This window comes from Notamacropus eugenii, chromosome 4 (assembly GCF_028372415.1).
Source record: "Notamacropus eugenii isolate mMacEug1 chromosome 4, mMacEug1.pri_v2, whole genome shotgun sequence".
Lineage (NCBI taxonomy): Eukaryota > Metazoa > Chordata > Mammalia > Diprotodontia > Macropodidae > Notamacropus > Notamacropus eugenii.
In genome coordinates, this window is record NC_092875.1 from 108,295,883 (window position 1) to 108,313,899 (window position 18,017).

Sequence of the window (18,017 nt, forward strand, 5' to 3'; positions counted from 1 at the left end):
AAAAAATCGACTTGTAGGTTTTGACTAACTGGGTTTTAGTTAATCAAGTCTTTCTGTTCTTGAATGCAGGAAACATTTGCTATTTTCATCTTTGGAGCTGAGTTTGCGTTGAGGATCTGGGCTGCAGGATGTTGCTGCAGGTACAAAGGATGGAGGGGGAGACTGAAGTTTGCAAGGAAGCCATTGTGTATGCTCGGTAAGCACTGAGGGGCTCAAAATGTTCCTCTTGTTTTGCTTTGGGGAACAGAAGAGAAATTTTCCCATCTTGAAAAGTGATGACCTAAATAAAACATCATTCATTTGAGAAACCATTTGAGAGTCTGATGAGAGGAAATCCTAGCATCTCTTTCCCTGCAGCAGTGATAATAGGGGTAGTTCAGATTTACATAGCACTCTTCTTATAAGAAGAATAAGCCAATAACCCAATAAGCTAAGTAGTCCAAGTATTACTTCCCCCCATTTTACAATTAAGGGAACTGAGACTCAGAGGTAGAGTAGTTTGACCTACGTAACGTAGCTAATAAGTGGCAGAACTAGGTTTCAAACCTAGTCTTTTGACTTTTCTTGTGTTTTGTTTCCATTAAATCAAACTCCTATACTTTCTTTTAATAGTATTTTCCCCAATTATATGTAAAGACAATTTTTAGCATTCATTTTTATAAGATTTGAGGTTCCAAATTTTTCTCCTTCCCTTCCCTTTTCTTAAAATGGTAAACAGTTTGATATAGGTTTTATGGATAGATACACACACATACACATATATGTAACCATGTAAAACATTTCCATATTAGTCACAGTTGTGAAAGAAGAAACAGACTAAAAGGGGAAAAAAAGGAAAAAAAAATATAGTAAGTAGACATAGTATGCTTTGATCTGCATTTAGAGTCCATCAGTTCTTTAACTGGATGTGGACAGCATCATAAGTCCTCTGTAACTGTCTTGGATCATTATATTGCTGAGAAAAGCTAAGTCTATCATAGTTGATTATCATACAACGTTATTGTTCCTGTGTACAATGTTCTGCTGGTTCTTCACTTCGCTCAGCATCAGTTCATGTAAGTCTTTCAAGGTTTTTCTGCTCATCGTTTCTTATTGCACAATAGTATTCCATTACATTCATATACCATATAGCTTATTCATCCATTTCCCAATTGATAAGCATCCCCTCAATTTCCAGTTTTTTGTAACCACAAAAAGAGCTGATATAAATATTTTACACAGGGAGGTTCTTTTCCCTTTTTTCATGATCACTTTGAGATACATACTTAGTCATGGTATCACTGGATCAAAAGGTATGCAAAATTTGGTTGCCTTTTGGGCATACACACTGTTTACCCAGCACTAGAAATCTTCAAGTGGAGGCTGGCTAACTACTCATTGGAATTACCATAGGAGGACTTCATTCTTAGTTATGAATTGGACTAGATAACCTCTGATGACCTTCTCACAATGATTCTAAGCCTACCTCTCCTTTTATTATATAACACTACTTCCCTCTGAAATGCATAGTGCCTCCTGCACATTCCTGACTTTAGAACATAATATTTTACATAAAGAACATAGATGCCTCCTTTCCTCGATACCTAACTACCTACCTACTTACCACCTAAACCCACAGTAGCTGTCAGTTCCTTTCTGTCATATAGTTGGCTTCATTGATCTTGACTTACTTGCCTGACTTACTCCAATGGTACCTACTAGGCTCTTTCTACTTAACTGCATTGCCAGTCCCTATCTATCTTGACCAGAAAAGCTTCTGATGACACCTTTGCTCTAAGACATTGCTGTTTGGTTAAATGACTAACCTATTGAAAAGATTTGGGTGCTTAATGATTGAGTGGAAATCATTTGAGGGAAAAGTAAAACTGTGCTCCCTAGCTTGTTCTTTTCTCCTCCAGTGGTGAAAGACCAGGCCTTTGGGGAAGAGGAAGGAGGAAGAGAAAGGAGGAAGAGACACTGATCCTTCCATATCAACTGCACTTTATGAGAAATAAATCTTATATGACTCAGAATGGGCACACTCTATAGGAAGTTTATGACACTCAGTGTATGTCATGGTGTCAATATGGTAAAACCAAATATTTGTGGATTGGCAGGAATGTAGATTCTTTGAGGGTGGGGACTGTTTTACTTTTGTCTTTGCATATTCATCATTGGGTACAATACTTTGCTTGTAGCAGACCCTTGAAAAATGTTTGTTGGAGTGGAAATGATTGGCTAGAGGATTAACTCTAAGGGCCCCAGCCTGTCATTAAAAGTCTTACACAATCTGTCCTCAGCTTACTTTTCCTGCCTTCTCTAATACCATTTCCCTATTACCTTGTTCTTAAGCTGAATTAGATATCTCGTAAGCATGGCCTCTGTTTCTTGACTGTCCTACCTTTACTAGAATGCCCTCTATACTGCTCCTTCAGGTAACTTTACAACCACTATTCAGTCATAGAATCCTATGATTAAGCACTTGAAGGAATCATAGAGATCATCAAGTTTATCCTCCTAACATTACAGAGGAGTAAACTGAGATATAGTCACCCAGCTAGCTAAGTGGTACAGTGGATAGAGCACCTATTTTGGAGTTAGGAAGATATAAATTCAAATCTGGCCTCAGAAACGTACTAGTTGGGTGATGCTGGGCAAGAACAGAGATCATTATGAAGATGGTAAATAAATCCGTGGGAGCTGATGAGATCACCAAGTGAATGAGTATAGAAGGAGAAGTAAAGGAAGGAGAAGTAAGAGGAAAGGATAAGAAAGACCAGGAGAGAAGAGGAGGGCAGGGGAGAGGAGGCAAAGCAAGACCCAGGACATAGAACCCTGTAGAATATCTATAGATAGAGTGTATAACCTGGATAAGGATCCAGCAAAGAGGACTGAGTAAAGGTCAGAGAGGTAGGAGGAGAACCAGGAGAGAACAGTGTCTCCAAAACTTATAGAAAAGAGGGTATCAATGAAAAGAGAGTGGTCAACAGTGTCAAAGGCTGCAGAGAGATCAAGGAGAGTGAGGTTCCAGGCTATTTTTTCCTATACCATGCTGTTTCTCAAATGTTCAGTTCAAATTATAGTAGACTTAAAGTTTCAAATCAAGGCCAAGTTCAAATGACCCATCCTCAAAGAAATTTTTCCCTAGTGATGCCAGCCAGTCTGGTTCTTTCCCTCCTATGGCCCTCTTACAATTGATTGGTCATGTATTATGTGTGGCCATTTTATTTACCCAACAAGAGCTCCTTGAGGGTTTTGACAAGGTCTATTTCAAGATTCCCCGTAGTTGCCAGGCTTGGAGACATAATTTGCATGTTATCTTCTATCTGAGGTATCCTTTTCCTGAGCCCCCTCTAGTGTGCATTTTGTATATAATTTGAATTTACTTCTCTGTATCCATATTGGGTCCCACCTCCAGTGCATCTTCTCTGAGGATAGAGACTACTCTCCTTTTGTCTATGTACCTACCTAGCACAGTGCTTTGGGCAGAAGCTTAATAAATACTTCTTAATGTTCTAGAATTCACTGGGCCCATAGTAGGTACTCAAATACTCACTGAATAAATAAATTAGTGAATAATCCTGTCCCTGGGAGATATGACTGTTTAAATTTTCATAGGCTCCTTAAAGAAGATCTAAAGAAATTTAATATTGGATTTGATAATCATCATTATTATGTTGGATTATTTTGGATTTTATAGGATCATCAAACAAATGCTATTTCCAATGCTCAGCACAGTGCTCAGGACTGTCATAAATGGAGAAGTTTCATTTTCATCAACCCACATTGATTGTTATATCCTTGAAGGAAATGCCATATCTTATATTTCGAGGGATAAACAATCAACAAGCACTTATTAGATACCTACTATGTGCCAGACACTTTTAGAGAAAATGAGGCTAAAATGACAAAAATGAACCTATTCTTCTGATCCCAGAGAAGTCAATGCCTTATACAGTGTTAAGAATATGGAAGGGGTTTGATTGATTCCTTCTAATACAATTAGGAAAGAAAGAAGAACACTAGCTGCCTTTGCATTCCAGAGGCCTGGGTACTAACTCTGCTATTAACTTACTGTGTATCCTTAGTCAAAGGTATTTCCCCTCTTTGGACCTAAACTTCCTCACATTTAAGGTGATGAGGTTCAATTGGGTATTGGCTAAAATCTCTTCCAAGTTCAGTGTTCTAATTTTCTACAGTGAAAAATGTAAGGCTATATTAATAGGTGTTTCCTTAGCCAAATTCTCCTAATCCATAGGCTACCCTCTGAGAGTTTGAGTTAGTTGATTTTAGGAATCATTAAGGAATCATTTGTCCAGACTACAGCAAAAACAGTACTAGGCTAGTATCAGCTGGAGCAGATTCCATGAGGTATGTCTAGATTGAGGGTTAAAAGTGACACAGGAAATTTGCATAGTCTCTGAGCTCTTTCTTTAAGTGAGGTTTTGAGAATGCTGAGTAATTTGGATAGAATATAATGTAGACATTCAACCACTCATTGTGTAGTTCATAGAGGGAGTGGGTTAGTACAAATTCCTAGTCCAATTCAACTTTATTGATGCTTTCATGGACCTGTTTTAGGAGCCACTCAGTGGTTCAGTAGTTAGTGTTCTAAGTCCATTTTCAGTAATTCAAATCTGGACTAGCAGGTCACTTAATCTCTGCTTCAGTTTTCCTCATCTGTAAGAGAGGATCAAAATAGTAACCTTCTCCCAGAACTGTTGTGAAGATCAAATGAGATAACATTTGTAAAGCACTTAACTCAATGCTGGGCACATTGAGATACTAAATAAATGCTATTATTATTAATTATTATTGTTACTATTGATCTTCACAATTTGAGTGATCTAGTGAACTTCAAGTATGGAAATTCCTCCTGCCAATGTAGATCTGCCACTGTTTGACAACCTAGAGTCTTAGGGAAAGCACATCAGATGTGATTTCACTTTTCTCCAAGAAATAAACCCTTCCCTAGTTCTGCCCTAAATTTGCCACTGGAAGATGCCACTGCTATGTGGTTGAAGGAAAGAGAGAAGAGTCTACCTAACAGTAACAGATCTGCATTGGCAGGAGTTTCTACTCTACTTTCCACTGGAACTCTTTTATGTCTAGAAAACACATAAGAAGTGATTCCACATCTTTCCAAAAAAAGAAACCCTTACCTGCCCTAGAATTTGACACTGGAAGATGCTACTGCTGGGTGGTTGGGGGGAAGAGAGGGAAAGAAGGTACATACAAGATACCAGTGCTTGGGAATCTTGATTTAAGCAAAACTAATTCATGCTTTTAAGAGTGCTCTGAGGTTGACAAAACCCTTCTCTCATGACAAGAAAGGTAGGTCAGGCTGATTCATGGCAGAAGACAATTAGATTCAGTAAAAATGGAGGTCAAGTAGTCTGAAAACTCAATAGCCACGTCCTTATCAAATATTTGAACCATAAGAATCTTTAAAGTCAAAAGAGAGTTGAGGTTCATACTGAGATACGGTTGGCTGAGTGGGGCAGGCAACAACTTGAATAACAAGACCAAAGATGATATGAGACCTACAAAAGGGTAAGAAAGAATTTGTTGCCACTGAGATCTATGGCCATCAAAATGTCCCTCTAGAGAAAATGCAGAAATTCTATTGGTAATTGAGTTATTTAAACTGGATCAAAATGAATATTGTGAGTATTCTATTAGAGGCAAAGTTCCATTAATAGGACCATATTTGATTAGCTGGACCTAAGTGGAAAACATATTGTTCATTCACAATAATGTAACCTGGTATGGTTACAATGTATTCTACATGCATGAGCTAATTGACTCCTCCCAACAGCTTGATGAAGGAAGTGGAATCAGTATAATTATTCCCATTCTAAAGATAAGGAAATTGAGGTGGGCAGAGCCAAGGGAATAAGTAGGGTGCAGGAAATGATGGAAGGGAGGGTAAATGGGAGGAGGGAGCAATTAGAAGTAAACACTCTTGGGAAGGGACAAGGTCAAAAGGGAGAATAGAAGAAATGGGGGGGCAGGATAGGATGGAGGGAAATGTAGTTAGCTTTACACATCGTGACTATTATGGAAGTCATTTGCAAAACTACACATATATAACCTATATTGAATTGCTTGCCTTCTCAATGGGGATGGGTGGGGAGAGAGGAAGGGAGAAAAGTGGAAACTCAAAGTTTTAGGAACAAATGTTGAGAATTGTTTTTGCGTACAATTGGGAAATAAGAAATATAGGTAATGGGGTACAGAAATTTATTTTGCCCTACAGGACAAGAAAGAAGATGGGGATAAGGGAAGGGAGGAGTGTTAATAGGGAGGGCACATTGGTGAAAGGGGCAATCAGAATGCAAGGTGTTTTGGGGTGTGAGGAGGAGAGAGATAGGGAGAAAATTTGGAACTCAAAATTTTGTGAAAATGAATGTTGAAAACTTAAAATAAATAAATAAAGATTTAAAAAAAGAATATAGCAAAATAAAAGAAAAAGATAAGGAAATTGAGACACTGAGTAAATTTCTCAGCCAACTTTTGAGCCAAGGTCTTCAGACTCCAAGTCTATAGTTCTTTCCACCATGGTGCACTAAGGTTCAAGCTTTTCTTTCCAAAAATAAACAAGCAAAATCACAAACGTGTTTGTGAATGCATTCAAATACACAATGAGTTCCCACTGACATCAACTTCTTTAGATATGGGAGGCACCAAGCCTCTTGAGTCGCACTTGAGTAGGCAGGTTCTTACAATAAGAGCAGGTCTGATCATGTCACCATTCCTCTCCCATTCAATATAATCTGTGGGTTCCCTATTACCTCCAGGATCAAATATAAAATCCTTTGTTTTGCTTTCAAGGACCTTCAAAATCTGTCCTTTCCTACCTTCCCAGTCTATTTATACATAACTTCCCTTTACATATTCCTGAATCCAGTGTCTCTGGTTTCCTTGTTTTCCCTCAAACAAGATAACTGTATGCATTTTCACTGGCCTTATGCCTGAAAAGGCTCTCCCTCCTCATCTCAGTCTCCTAGCTTCCCTGGCTTCCTTCCAAGTCTCAACTAAAGTTCTACCTCCTGCTAAAAGCCCTTCCCAATTAGACTTAATATCATCTCTGTGAAATTACTCTCAGTTCATCCTGTATATACTTGTTTGCCTTTTGTTGTCTCCCCCACTAGATTGTGAGCTCCTTGAGACCAGAGACTGATGTTTTTGGCCCTTCTTTGAATCCTCAGCACTTTAGCACAATGCTTGGCAAGTAGTAGGTACCTAATAAATGCTAGCTGACCGATAATAATAATGTATTAGTTGTTTAAATGATCTTTTTGGCTCTAGTCTCTCACCTCTCTCTCTAACTGATCCTCCACACAGCTACCAAATTGATATTCCTGAAACAGATCTGACATGCCAACTCCTTCACTCTGAAATCTTCAATAACTTCCTATTGCTTCTAAGATAAAATATAAAACCTGACAATTGAAGCCTTTCATTATCTGGCTCCCGTCCTTCTTGATGTACTCTTTATTCTAATCAAATTGGCCTGCTAGCTGTTGACCTCTGAGCCTTTTCACAGTCGGCCAGTCTACAATGCATTCCTTCTTAGATTACCCATCTCAAATGATTGTCATGAAGAGTTTTGTTGACCTTACAAGTGATCCCCCTATCTACAACATATTCCCTCTTGGATTACCCACATCAAATGCCTTGAAACCTCTTCAACCCACTGATATTTTTCTATCATTGATAGGTACAATCCAAGGCTGAAGAAAACATCTTTTGTTCTGTGGTCAGGACCAAAGACATACTTCCAGGAGCCTGGGATATTTTGCTGGGATTTTCTTCCATGGATAGAAAGTGACAATACAATGCACTAACAGAATATTTTATGATTATAAAGTCCTATCATTCATATTATTTGTCAATCAATCAGTTAGCAAGCATTCAATGAACTCCTATTATGTATGAGTAAATGGGGATTCAAAGGCCAAAGGGAGGAAAATATCAATCCTTACTCTCAAGAAGCTTACATTTTATCAGAGAAGACAGAAGGCAATGAGTGTTTGTGTGTCTGTATATATGTATGTGTGTGTGTGTGTGTGTGTGTGTGTGTGTAATATATATGGTGAACAGTATAATAGTAACGTCTTTGTATATCACATTAAGGTTTACAAAACACATTAACAACTTTTTCTCATTTGATCTTTATACAAACCCGGGAGGTAGGTGCTATTATTATCTCAACTTTGCAGATGTGGAAACTGAGGAAAACAGAGTTTAAGTGACTTGTCCAGAATCACATAGCTAGTAAATGTCTAAGGCCAAATTCAAAGTCAGGTGTCCCACTCCAGGTCCAGTGCTTTATCCATAGGATCACCTAGCTGCCAACATGCTCAACACGGAATCAGCACTAACAAGTACCACATCCTGCAAACACATCACTTCTTCTCTCCCCTCCCCATCACAACCTTCTCTGTTCAGTACTTTGCATCACCTTTGGGAGAAAGTATCCAATAAGCCAAATTACATTAAGGTGGCAATGTTGTTATTCACTTATTTCAGTCATGCCCAACTCCTCATGACGCCATTTGGATTTTTCTTGGCAATGCTACTGGGGTAGTTTGCTATTTTGTTCTCCAGCTAATTATACAGATAAGGAACTGAGGCAAACAGGGTTGTGACTTGCCCAGGGTCACATAGTTAGAAAATGTCTGAGGCCATATTTGAACTCATGAAGATGAGTCTTCCTGACTCTAGGCCTGGAGCTCTATCCACTGCACCACTTGGCTTCCCAAGGTGATAATAGCTAAGAATAAATTAATATGTTCTTCAATCTAGGAATGATGGAATTTGGAGGGGTAAAAGCTAGATATGACAATGTCTTAACCTAATAGAATGATCCTCTAATGGTGAAATTTCAGGCATCAGAGGTGGGGGTAATTTTAATAGACTCATAGAGTAAAAAGAGATCTCAAAAAAATCATCTAGTATAACTCTTAACAGGGTACTTTCATCATCCAAAATAAGTGGTAATTTGGAGGATAAACAGATGTCCTAGTGCTTTAAAAATCTCATTTCCTTACCCACAATGAGTGATGACCTACTTTCTTCTATAAATAATGTCAACCTGGTTCTCACCCTTTTAATAGTTGAAAATTTGAATGATTTTCCTTTAATATATTACTTCCCCAAGTTGTTTCCCTTGGAAAATATCTTGGTCCCACTGCGAGCTCTGTTACTCATTTAGACAGTCTCAGTTTGTAAGGAGCCTTAGAGAACGTCTATTCTCATTCTTACTTGAGCAGGAAATACACCTACAACATCTCCAACAGTTGTCATACAGCTTCCACTTGGGGACATCTGGTGATGGGAACTCATTATCTTTTTAGGCACATTTAGGCACTTCACATTTAGGCAGTTTCAGTGGCAAAGAAACTTTTCCTTTTTGAGTCTGAGTTTGAATCTTTTTGCTTTCATTGGTCTAGTGTATCTTTCTAATTTGTCTAATTTCTCTTTCACATAATATTTCTTCAAAACTAGCTTTCCTATCTCCCCTAATCTTCTTTACAATTGACTAATCATTCCTAGTTCTTTTAAGAGATACTCATACAATATAGCAATTTACTAAAATGAGGAAACATGACATAAGGGATGAGATGAGTGAAAAGTATTTATTAAGCCCTTACCATGTTACTGATCACTGTGATAAGTCTAGGGGATTCAAATACAAAACTGAGACAAATTCTGCCCTCAAGTAGCTTAGGTTCTAATAGAAGAGACAAAATAGGGGGTGGTGGCTAGGGAAAAGAAAGTCTGCAAAGGCACAAAGACAGTGAACAAAACAACAGATCAATCCATTAACATACTTTCCATAGGCAGTGATAGTGGTAAATGGGGTGATTCAGGGGGGAAAGGGTGGAAAATGGAAAGGTTAAAGATGATAATATATGGTTCTAGGGAGGGTAGCGTGAGGGGCTTACAGGCCTGGCCTGTGGTGATCCCATTTGGTGGGAGGATAGAGTCCTGGACTTATTGTGGGGAAATCTGGGTTCAAATTTTCTCTTTGTATATTATTAATTATGAGATGGCAGATTAGTTGCTTGACTTCTCAGCCCCTCAGCATCTTTATCTGTAGTATGAGGATAAAATAATCCTACTTCTACCTCATAGTATTTTTAGAAAGTATTTTGCAAACCTTAAAGTGTTCTACCAATATGAATTATTCTTATTCTTTCCTCTACATAGCTAGGAGGAATGGATAACACGTTTGCCTACAGTCAACATCCAAGGAAGATAACAGAAACATGAAAATCTGAGATCTTACAAGCCATCATGACCAACCAAGGAATACCTATTATAACATTCTGGGCAAGAACCCTCTCTATAATATTGGGGGCAGCTAGGTGGCACCATAGTGCACAGGGCATTGGGCCTGGCATCAGGAAGACTCATCTTCCTGAGTTCAAATCTAACCTCAGACACTCACTGACCTCAGACACTCACATGGGAAGGTCATTTAACATTGTCTGCCTCAGTTTCCTCATCTGTAAAACAAGCTGGAGAAGGAAATGGCAAACCATTCTAGTATCTTTACCAAGAAAACCTCAAATAGGATCACAAAGAGTTGGACATGACTGAAATGACTGACTATAATATCAGTATGATATGCTGCCGTCAAGAAATCCTAGGCAAATACAGACAAGTTTATCGATAATAATTATTGATATTTATACAGCACTTTAAAATTTGTGATAATAGCAACAGCTAGCATTTATATAATGCCTTAAGATCTATCTACAAGGCACTTTACAAATATTATCTCCTCTTATCCTCACAGCAACACTGGGAAGTAGGTACTATTATCATGCCCAATTTAAAAATAAAGAAACTAAGACAGGCAAAGGTTAAGTGACTTGCCCAGGGTCACCAAGTAATAAAATATCTGAGGCCAGATTTGTACTCAGGTTTTACTGACTCCAGGTCCAACGCTGTGTCTATATGCTACCTACTTCCCAAAACACTTTTCATGTAACTATACTTTATCTTCTAAGGTTCATTCCAGCTGTAAATATATTATCATAGGATATCTTTTGAGACTCATAATAACCTTGTTAGGAAGGACCTATAAATATTATCAAACCCATCTTACAAACTATTGTAATATTGTAAGTGATTCACCCAAAGTCACAAAGCTAGTGAATGCCAGAGGTGGCATTTGGACCAAATTTTCCAATAGAATATAAGCTCTTTGAAGGCAAGGAATTTTTCAGTTTTACATTTTTATCCCCTGTACCTGGCACATGATAGGTGCTTAATAAATGCTTCTTGATTTATCAGTTGATAAATTTATTACCCAGTCACTTCAGTGAGTCCCAGCACTCAATCAATAATGTTCCAGTCCTTTGGTCATAACAAACAAAGGAACAACTCATGGCCCAAATTAGTCATCTTTGTCCCTGAAGATAAGTTGTAACTTGGGAAGGTGTCTCAGCCAAAGGTTGTACCAGCTGCCTGAGTTCCTCAAATACAGGTAGCTTCTGATCTCATCCCCAAATGGAAAAATACATGGAAAAATACATGGCAACTCCATAGACCTAAATGGAGGGTGCTTGTTTACTTTCCCCTAATGAGCTTTTTCCCTTCTTTTTCTCCATCTCTCTCTCTCTCTCTCTCTCTCTCTCTCTCTCTCTCTCTCTCTCTCTCTCTCTCTCTCTCTCTCTCTTTCTGTCTCTCTCTCTTTCTGTCTCTGTCTCTCTGTCTCTGTCTCCTCTCTCTCTCTCTCTCTTTCTCTCTCTCTCTCTCTTTCTCTCTTTCTCTCTCTCTCTCTCTCTCTCTCTCTCTCTCTCTCTCTCTCTCTCTCTCTCTCTCTCTCTCTCTCTCTCTCTCTCTCTGTCTCTCTCTGTCTCTCTCTCTCTCTCTTACCTGTTTCCCAGACATCTTTGTGCTGATTGCTTCAGTGCCAGTAGTCGCTGTTGGAAACCAAGGCAATGTTCTGGCCACCTCACTCCGGAGTTTACGGTTCCTACAGATTTTGCGCATGCTCCGCATGGACCGAAGGGGTGGCACCTGGAAACTCCTGGGTTCTGCAATTTGTGCCCACAGCAAAGTAAGTCTGGGCAAGTCATCCACATTCCCTCTATGCGAGCCCTGTGCCTATTGCCTGTGCTAAGAAATTATATTCCCCCCTGACAAGAGAGATGGGCAGCATTCCTCAATATCAGTCCTTTGGAACCCCTATTTGTCACTGCATTAATCAGAATTCTACCATTGGTGTTATTATGATTATTACCACTATCTAGGGGTATCAGGGAAAGCTTTGTGAGAGAGGTAACAGATCCTCAGTGGAATTCCCATTGCCTAGAAGGGTGCCCTACACATAGGAGGTGCTTAATAAATGCTTGTTGACTGATTGAGGATTCATGTAAAAACATTCATTGGAAAGAAGCCAAAAAGGTTTGAGAGGTATGGATCATTTGAGTCATGAATGAGTGAAGGAAATGCACACACTGATGATATCATAGATCCATCAAAGACTTGTTAATATTGTTGCCACTTTTACCTTCATGGTTATTATTTTTATTACTTTCCAATCAGTGACTATGTTCTCCCTCAGACCTCACATAGCTCTTCGTTTTGCTCTCTCTGGTACACTTATGTAATACCATGCTTTGTTAGTTATTTGTGTTATGTCTTATCCCCACTAAAATCCTTGAGAACAGTAAGTTAACTAAACTCTCCCTATTTTTCAGGACATAACAAAGTCCTTTGTATACAAAGGGTGTTTACTATTTGTTGCACTGGATCATAAGAGGATAGATTTAACATTAGAAGGGACTTTAGAAGCCATAAATTATAACTTCCTCCTTTTAGAGATGAGAAAGCTGAATCACAGAAAAGCTTAAGTCAACTTGCCAAAGCCCCTAAATGGACAATGGTTATTCATAGTGGTAGATTTGGCCATGTTGTATGAGGATTGGTGGGAAGAAATGTGTATATTTAAAGAGTAAATTTGGAGTAGGACTTTTGCAAGTATGTAGGTTCAAGGAGTATATGCAGGTGTTTGTCAAATGGTGGAGGGATTGATTACCTTTGTTCAGTTTGGCCCTAGGTGTAAGAACTAGGTAGAGATTTAGACTTGATGTCAGAAAAAAGTTTCTAGTAATTAGAATTTTCCAAAAATGAACTGGACTGACTTGGGAGCTAGTGGGATCCCCTCTGTGGGACATTTGAAGCAAATGTTGAGTGTATTGTTGAGAAGATTCTCATTCCATTTCTATCCTCACTCTCCATATGAGTTGGAATAGCTGTCCTCTCAGAGCCCTCTGAACTCTGAATGGCTGTGCTATGAAGTTTTACATCGGAATCAGATCATAGACCCTTGATATGGAATTGGAAATGCCTTAGAGGTCATCTTGCTAAAATCCCTCATTTCACAGATGAGTAGCTAAAACACAGTGAAGTGAAACAACTTGCCAAAGGTCATACAGACACTGAGGGGCAGAACAGTGGATTTGAACCAAATGTTTTGCACTGTGAATCTGAGTGATTCCCTCTTCAAATTCCCTCCCCTAAACATAAGTCCCAATAAGATGACCATGAACTAAGAGGAAAGCAGAAGGTTCTGGGTATTCATGTTCCATCAGTTCTTTTGGTGACTAGATAAAATATTAAAAATGATTTATGAGGGAGAAAAGCAGCAGATTTTCTGGATGTGGGAAGAAGGATGTAGAAGAAATGCTTACCTTACAGCTTTAGGGGTAGAGGTGAAGGGACAAAATATAGTCATTCCCTGGGCTTTTTCCTCTCATTATATGCTGTTGAGTTTTTTTGGGAGGAGGAGTCTATTCCTTCTTCCAACTCTACCTTTCCCCTTAACTAGAAAGAGACTGCTGAAAGTTTTGTTTCTAGACTTTACCTAAATAAATTTCTACTTTTAAGGCAGAAAATCAGCAACCCTGGTGAGACTCCAATTTTCCATGACATAAAAACCAATCAGCTCTGAAGCTATTTAAGATTTGCCAGTGATGCTTACTTAACTTTTACATGATTAAATACCCTCCACAATTTTCAAAATGTCTTACATCTACAGAAAGAAAAATATTTAAGGTAAGGAAACAAAAATTTCTTTTTCAAATGGTTAAAAGTGAAATCCAACTTTAAGAAAACAAATTGAATCCCCCCCAACCACCAAATGAGTTCATTACCATTTCAACTAAAAGCTTACTAGCTATCTGTCCTCAAATTACCTTGTTCTCTGCTTACTTGCATGCATTGTATCCATCCTTGAAGAGCTTGTGGGTAGGGACTGTTTTGTTTTTGTCACTTTGGGCTCATTATCTAGCAGTACCCTTGCCTATAGAGGTCGATTTAATATATGTTTATTGGATGATGTTGAATTAATGTTTTTGTAATTAGGAACGGGTTAGGTTGTGAAGGACTTGTAGCAATGGAGAAGTGAAAACATTGAACTGTGGGCAGCATTTCCTCATCAGTTATTTGTGTTTTCAAAAGATGATGTCGGAGATGGGAGGGCTTGCTGGGAGCTATGTCAGCTTCCACACTGCCTCTTAGGACAAAACTATCGATTAGCAAATCAACCCCATTGTGTTCAAAAAGCAAACCTACTATTGAAGCTAATTTCTAAGAAGATGCATTTCTAAAAATCCCAGCTTTAACTCGTCCCATCAGCAAATTCTGTAGCAAAAAAAACCTCACCACAGGGACCCTTTGCTATTGATGAAAGCACATTTTGTAAATCTAGCCCTCTTGGAGAAGAAGAGTATATTTACAGAGCTGTTACTAATTTTGAAAGTGTATGTTGTAAATGAACATAGAGTCCTGCTCTGTCTGGACCTGAGAAGAAATTGTTCACTCTAGGCAGTGTCTGATTCTTTGCTGCTACTGAGATATTAGGTGGTGCCCCAGAAAAGAACAGTTCAGAATGAAGTCCTAGTGACCAAAACCCAACTGCTCATGTAGAAACTAGGCCATAGCATGCTAAGCCCTCTATTTTACATGAAGGTGGTTGGGGAGAATATGAACAACTGAGTGTAGATAAACTGATGTCATGAAGTCTCTGCGCTTGAACTTATAATGAGAGATGTCTAGAGCTCTAGATCACATTCTTGGTTCCATTGTATGAACTGGAGATGTTTGTCAGGAGAAGAAAACTTTAGATTGGCTGTCTTCATACTAGAAGGAGCTGTCTCTAAAAGAGTTAATAGACTTGTTTGACTGGTCCTGGGAATCATAATCTAGGGCTAGAGAGAGGCACTTTTCAGTCTAATATAAAGAGTATCATTGTGATAGAGTTATTCAGGAAGAAGAAGAAGAAGAAGAAGAAGAAGAAGAAGAAGAAGAAGAAGAAGGAGAAGAAGAAGGAGAAGAAGAAGGAGAAGAAGAAGGAGGAGGAGGAGGAGGAAAGGAAGAAGAAGAAGACTGCCTCTCTTTCTTCATCATTAGGGGGCTTCTTATAGAAATTCCTTCTTCAGATATGGTTTGTACTAGATGACCTCTGAGGAGCCTTCTGACTCTGAGATGTTATGATTCTGACCCTTGTTCCCCTAAAGGGCTTCAGTGTATCCTATAAACCCTGCTATGTGGCACTCTCAAATATACTTGTAAAATCTACAGATGTCACAAAGCTGCAAATAAATGCCAATCCATGTCCTGAAAGGCATGGAATACAATGAATTTCAGTAGGGGATAAATGGAAAACCTTACATGGGTTCAAAATGCCAACTTCAGAAGGGTAAGAGGAGTTGTAACTAGGTAATAATTTTTCTGAAATAGAGCTGATGGTTTTAATCAGCTTTAGACTTAATATGAGTCAACAGTATGATATTGCAGCTGAATTTATATATATATACACATATTCATTATATGTGTATATATACATGTGTATATATATACGCATACAAATGTATGCACACATACACATAAATACATATACATCTGTGTGTATATACACATACATGTGTGTGTGTTTGTGTATAATGGGGAGGATTGCCTACATTTGTGGAATACATATTTCCTCCTTCTTTTAGTGCCCTCCTCCTTTTACAAATAACTCAAAAATTACTTTTGGTAATTGAATAAAAGAATTAATCAAAGTGCCCCATTCCTACTACTTCCTATATTTAGCAGCAATTGCCCTCTAAATGAGTGATTTCATGCTGCATCAACCACCATAAGAAAGAAAGAAAAAGGAAGGAAGGAAGGAAGGAAGAGGTCAAACATAGAGAAGGTATAGCTCCTAATGAAGGATAATCTTTTTCAGGCAGCAGAGGTCTCAGGATGACTGGTGCTGAGATGAAACGTTCCCTGGTTATGTCTCTCAAGTTGGATGCTGACCAGCTGTGTGATCATTCCAAAGACCTATTGTGTTACATTAGCTCATGGGAAAAAAAGGGAGGAGAAAGATGACAATTCTTCAAATGTCTTGTTACAGTTTGGGTGGTAACATTCAGGAGGTCTCAGGAGGTTTATAGCACCAGGGATGGCTTTTTAGAATCTATATGGTCAGTACAGGGTCTTGCAATCTCAGATATGCAGGCTGAGGGCCTAAGGTAATAGCACCTACATACCAAAGAAGATAGTAAGTAGCAGCTCACCAGTAAGATGGCTCACCAACTTTCTTTTGTATCTAAAAAAGAAATAAAAATCCTAGCCAGAGACAGGTGACCAGTTAGACCAATCCAGTCCCAGATCCTAACTAGCCGTATGACCCTTGGCAAGTTATTTCTGTTTGCCTCAACTGTAAAATGGACATCATAATAGCACCTACCTCCTGGGATTGTTATGAGGGTGAAATAAAATAATATTTGTAAAGTACCTCACACATAGTAGGTGATTAATAATTTCCTTCCCATCTCTGATATCTATCAGGAATGTTTTAGTTTTCTAATTCCTAGGGATTCTAGAGCAGTAACTGGTTGAAAAGGATGGTATGAGTGAGATCAGAAAGCTCATCTTTATTTTTGCTTGGCATGTAGACATTTATTTTCTAAAGGAATAAAGGTTCTATCCTGCCTCTCCCAAAGAGTTTAGTCTGAGCTTCATGAATGTTATCACCATTTTGTAAACTACAACCAATTCTCCATACAATTTAGGTTCATTAATAGATAACTCTTATTAATATAAGAATTACTGTTGTTCAGTTGTTTCAGTCATATCTTCATGAACCCATTCTGGGCTTTCCTGGTAAAGACACTGGAGTGCCATTTCCTTCTCCAGATCATTTAACAAATGAGGAAGCTGAGGCAAACAAGGTTAAGTGATTTGCCCAGGGTTACCCAGCTAGTAAGTGTCTGAGACCAATATTTGAACTTCAAATCTGAAGATGAGTATTCCTGACTCCAGAACCAGCACTCTATCCACTGAGCCACCTAGCTGCTCAATATAATAATGTTAATTTTGGTACCATATATATACATATATATGTATATATATATATGTATATATATATAAAATACAATTTAGGTATGTACAGTTATCCCTTCCATATCACCACTTTCCCCATTATGGTTTCAATTTATTATGGGTTGACAAAAGAAATTAAAATTTTCAGGGAGTTTTGCAGAAGCCACAGACAATATACAAAGGCCAGTAGATGATGCAAAAAAAGTTTAGAAACTCAGAAATGCATAAAATATATGTATAATGTATTATAACAGCCTATTTCATCTTTTAATACCATAATAATTCTGACTTTTTCTTTGGTATGAAGGGAGACCAAAAAATTCCAGGCAGATTTTCTAGAATGAAGGGGGCAAGGTACTCTTAACCCCTGCAATGTGGAAGGGATAATTATATATTGTATACATATAAATACATATATGAATATACACATACACACATAATACATACGCAGCTATAATGACATTCTGATAAATTGCACAGGTAAGCAGAAAATAAGGTATCCTAATGAGGTTTAGTATTTTTTTTATTGCTAAGGGGGCTTGTTCCCTAGGGAACATAGTAGAACTTTAGCTAAAAAAAGTTTGAAATTCTCAGATGAATGCTGACCCAGATAAGGTTGGAGAAAGCAGGGGAACTTCACTGGG

At 38.3% G+C, this 18,017-nt stretch overlaps 1 protein-coding gene across 1 annotated transcript in view; it reads left to right on the plus strand.

Annotated features, from left to right (window-relative positions):
• The window catches only part of KCNQ3 (potassium voltage-gated channel subfamily Q member 3), a 122,997-nt gene that overhangs the window by 24,137 nt on the left and 80,843 nt on the right, over positions 1-18,017 (plus strand). Inside the window, exons 3-4 of the mRNA XM_072606559.1 lie at positions 70-196; positions 11,886-12,058. Coding sequence (XP_072462660.1) covers positions 70-196; positions 11,886-12,058 — 300 coding nt within the window. The remainder of the gene's footprint in view (positions 1-69; positions 197-11,885; positions 12,059-18,017) is intronic.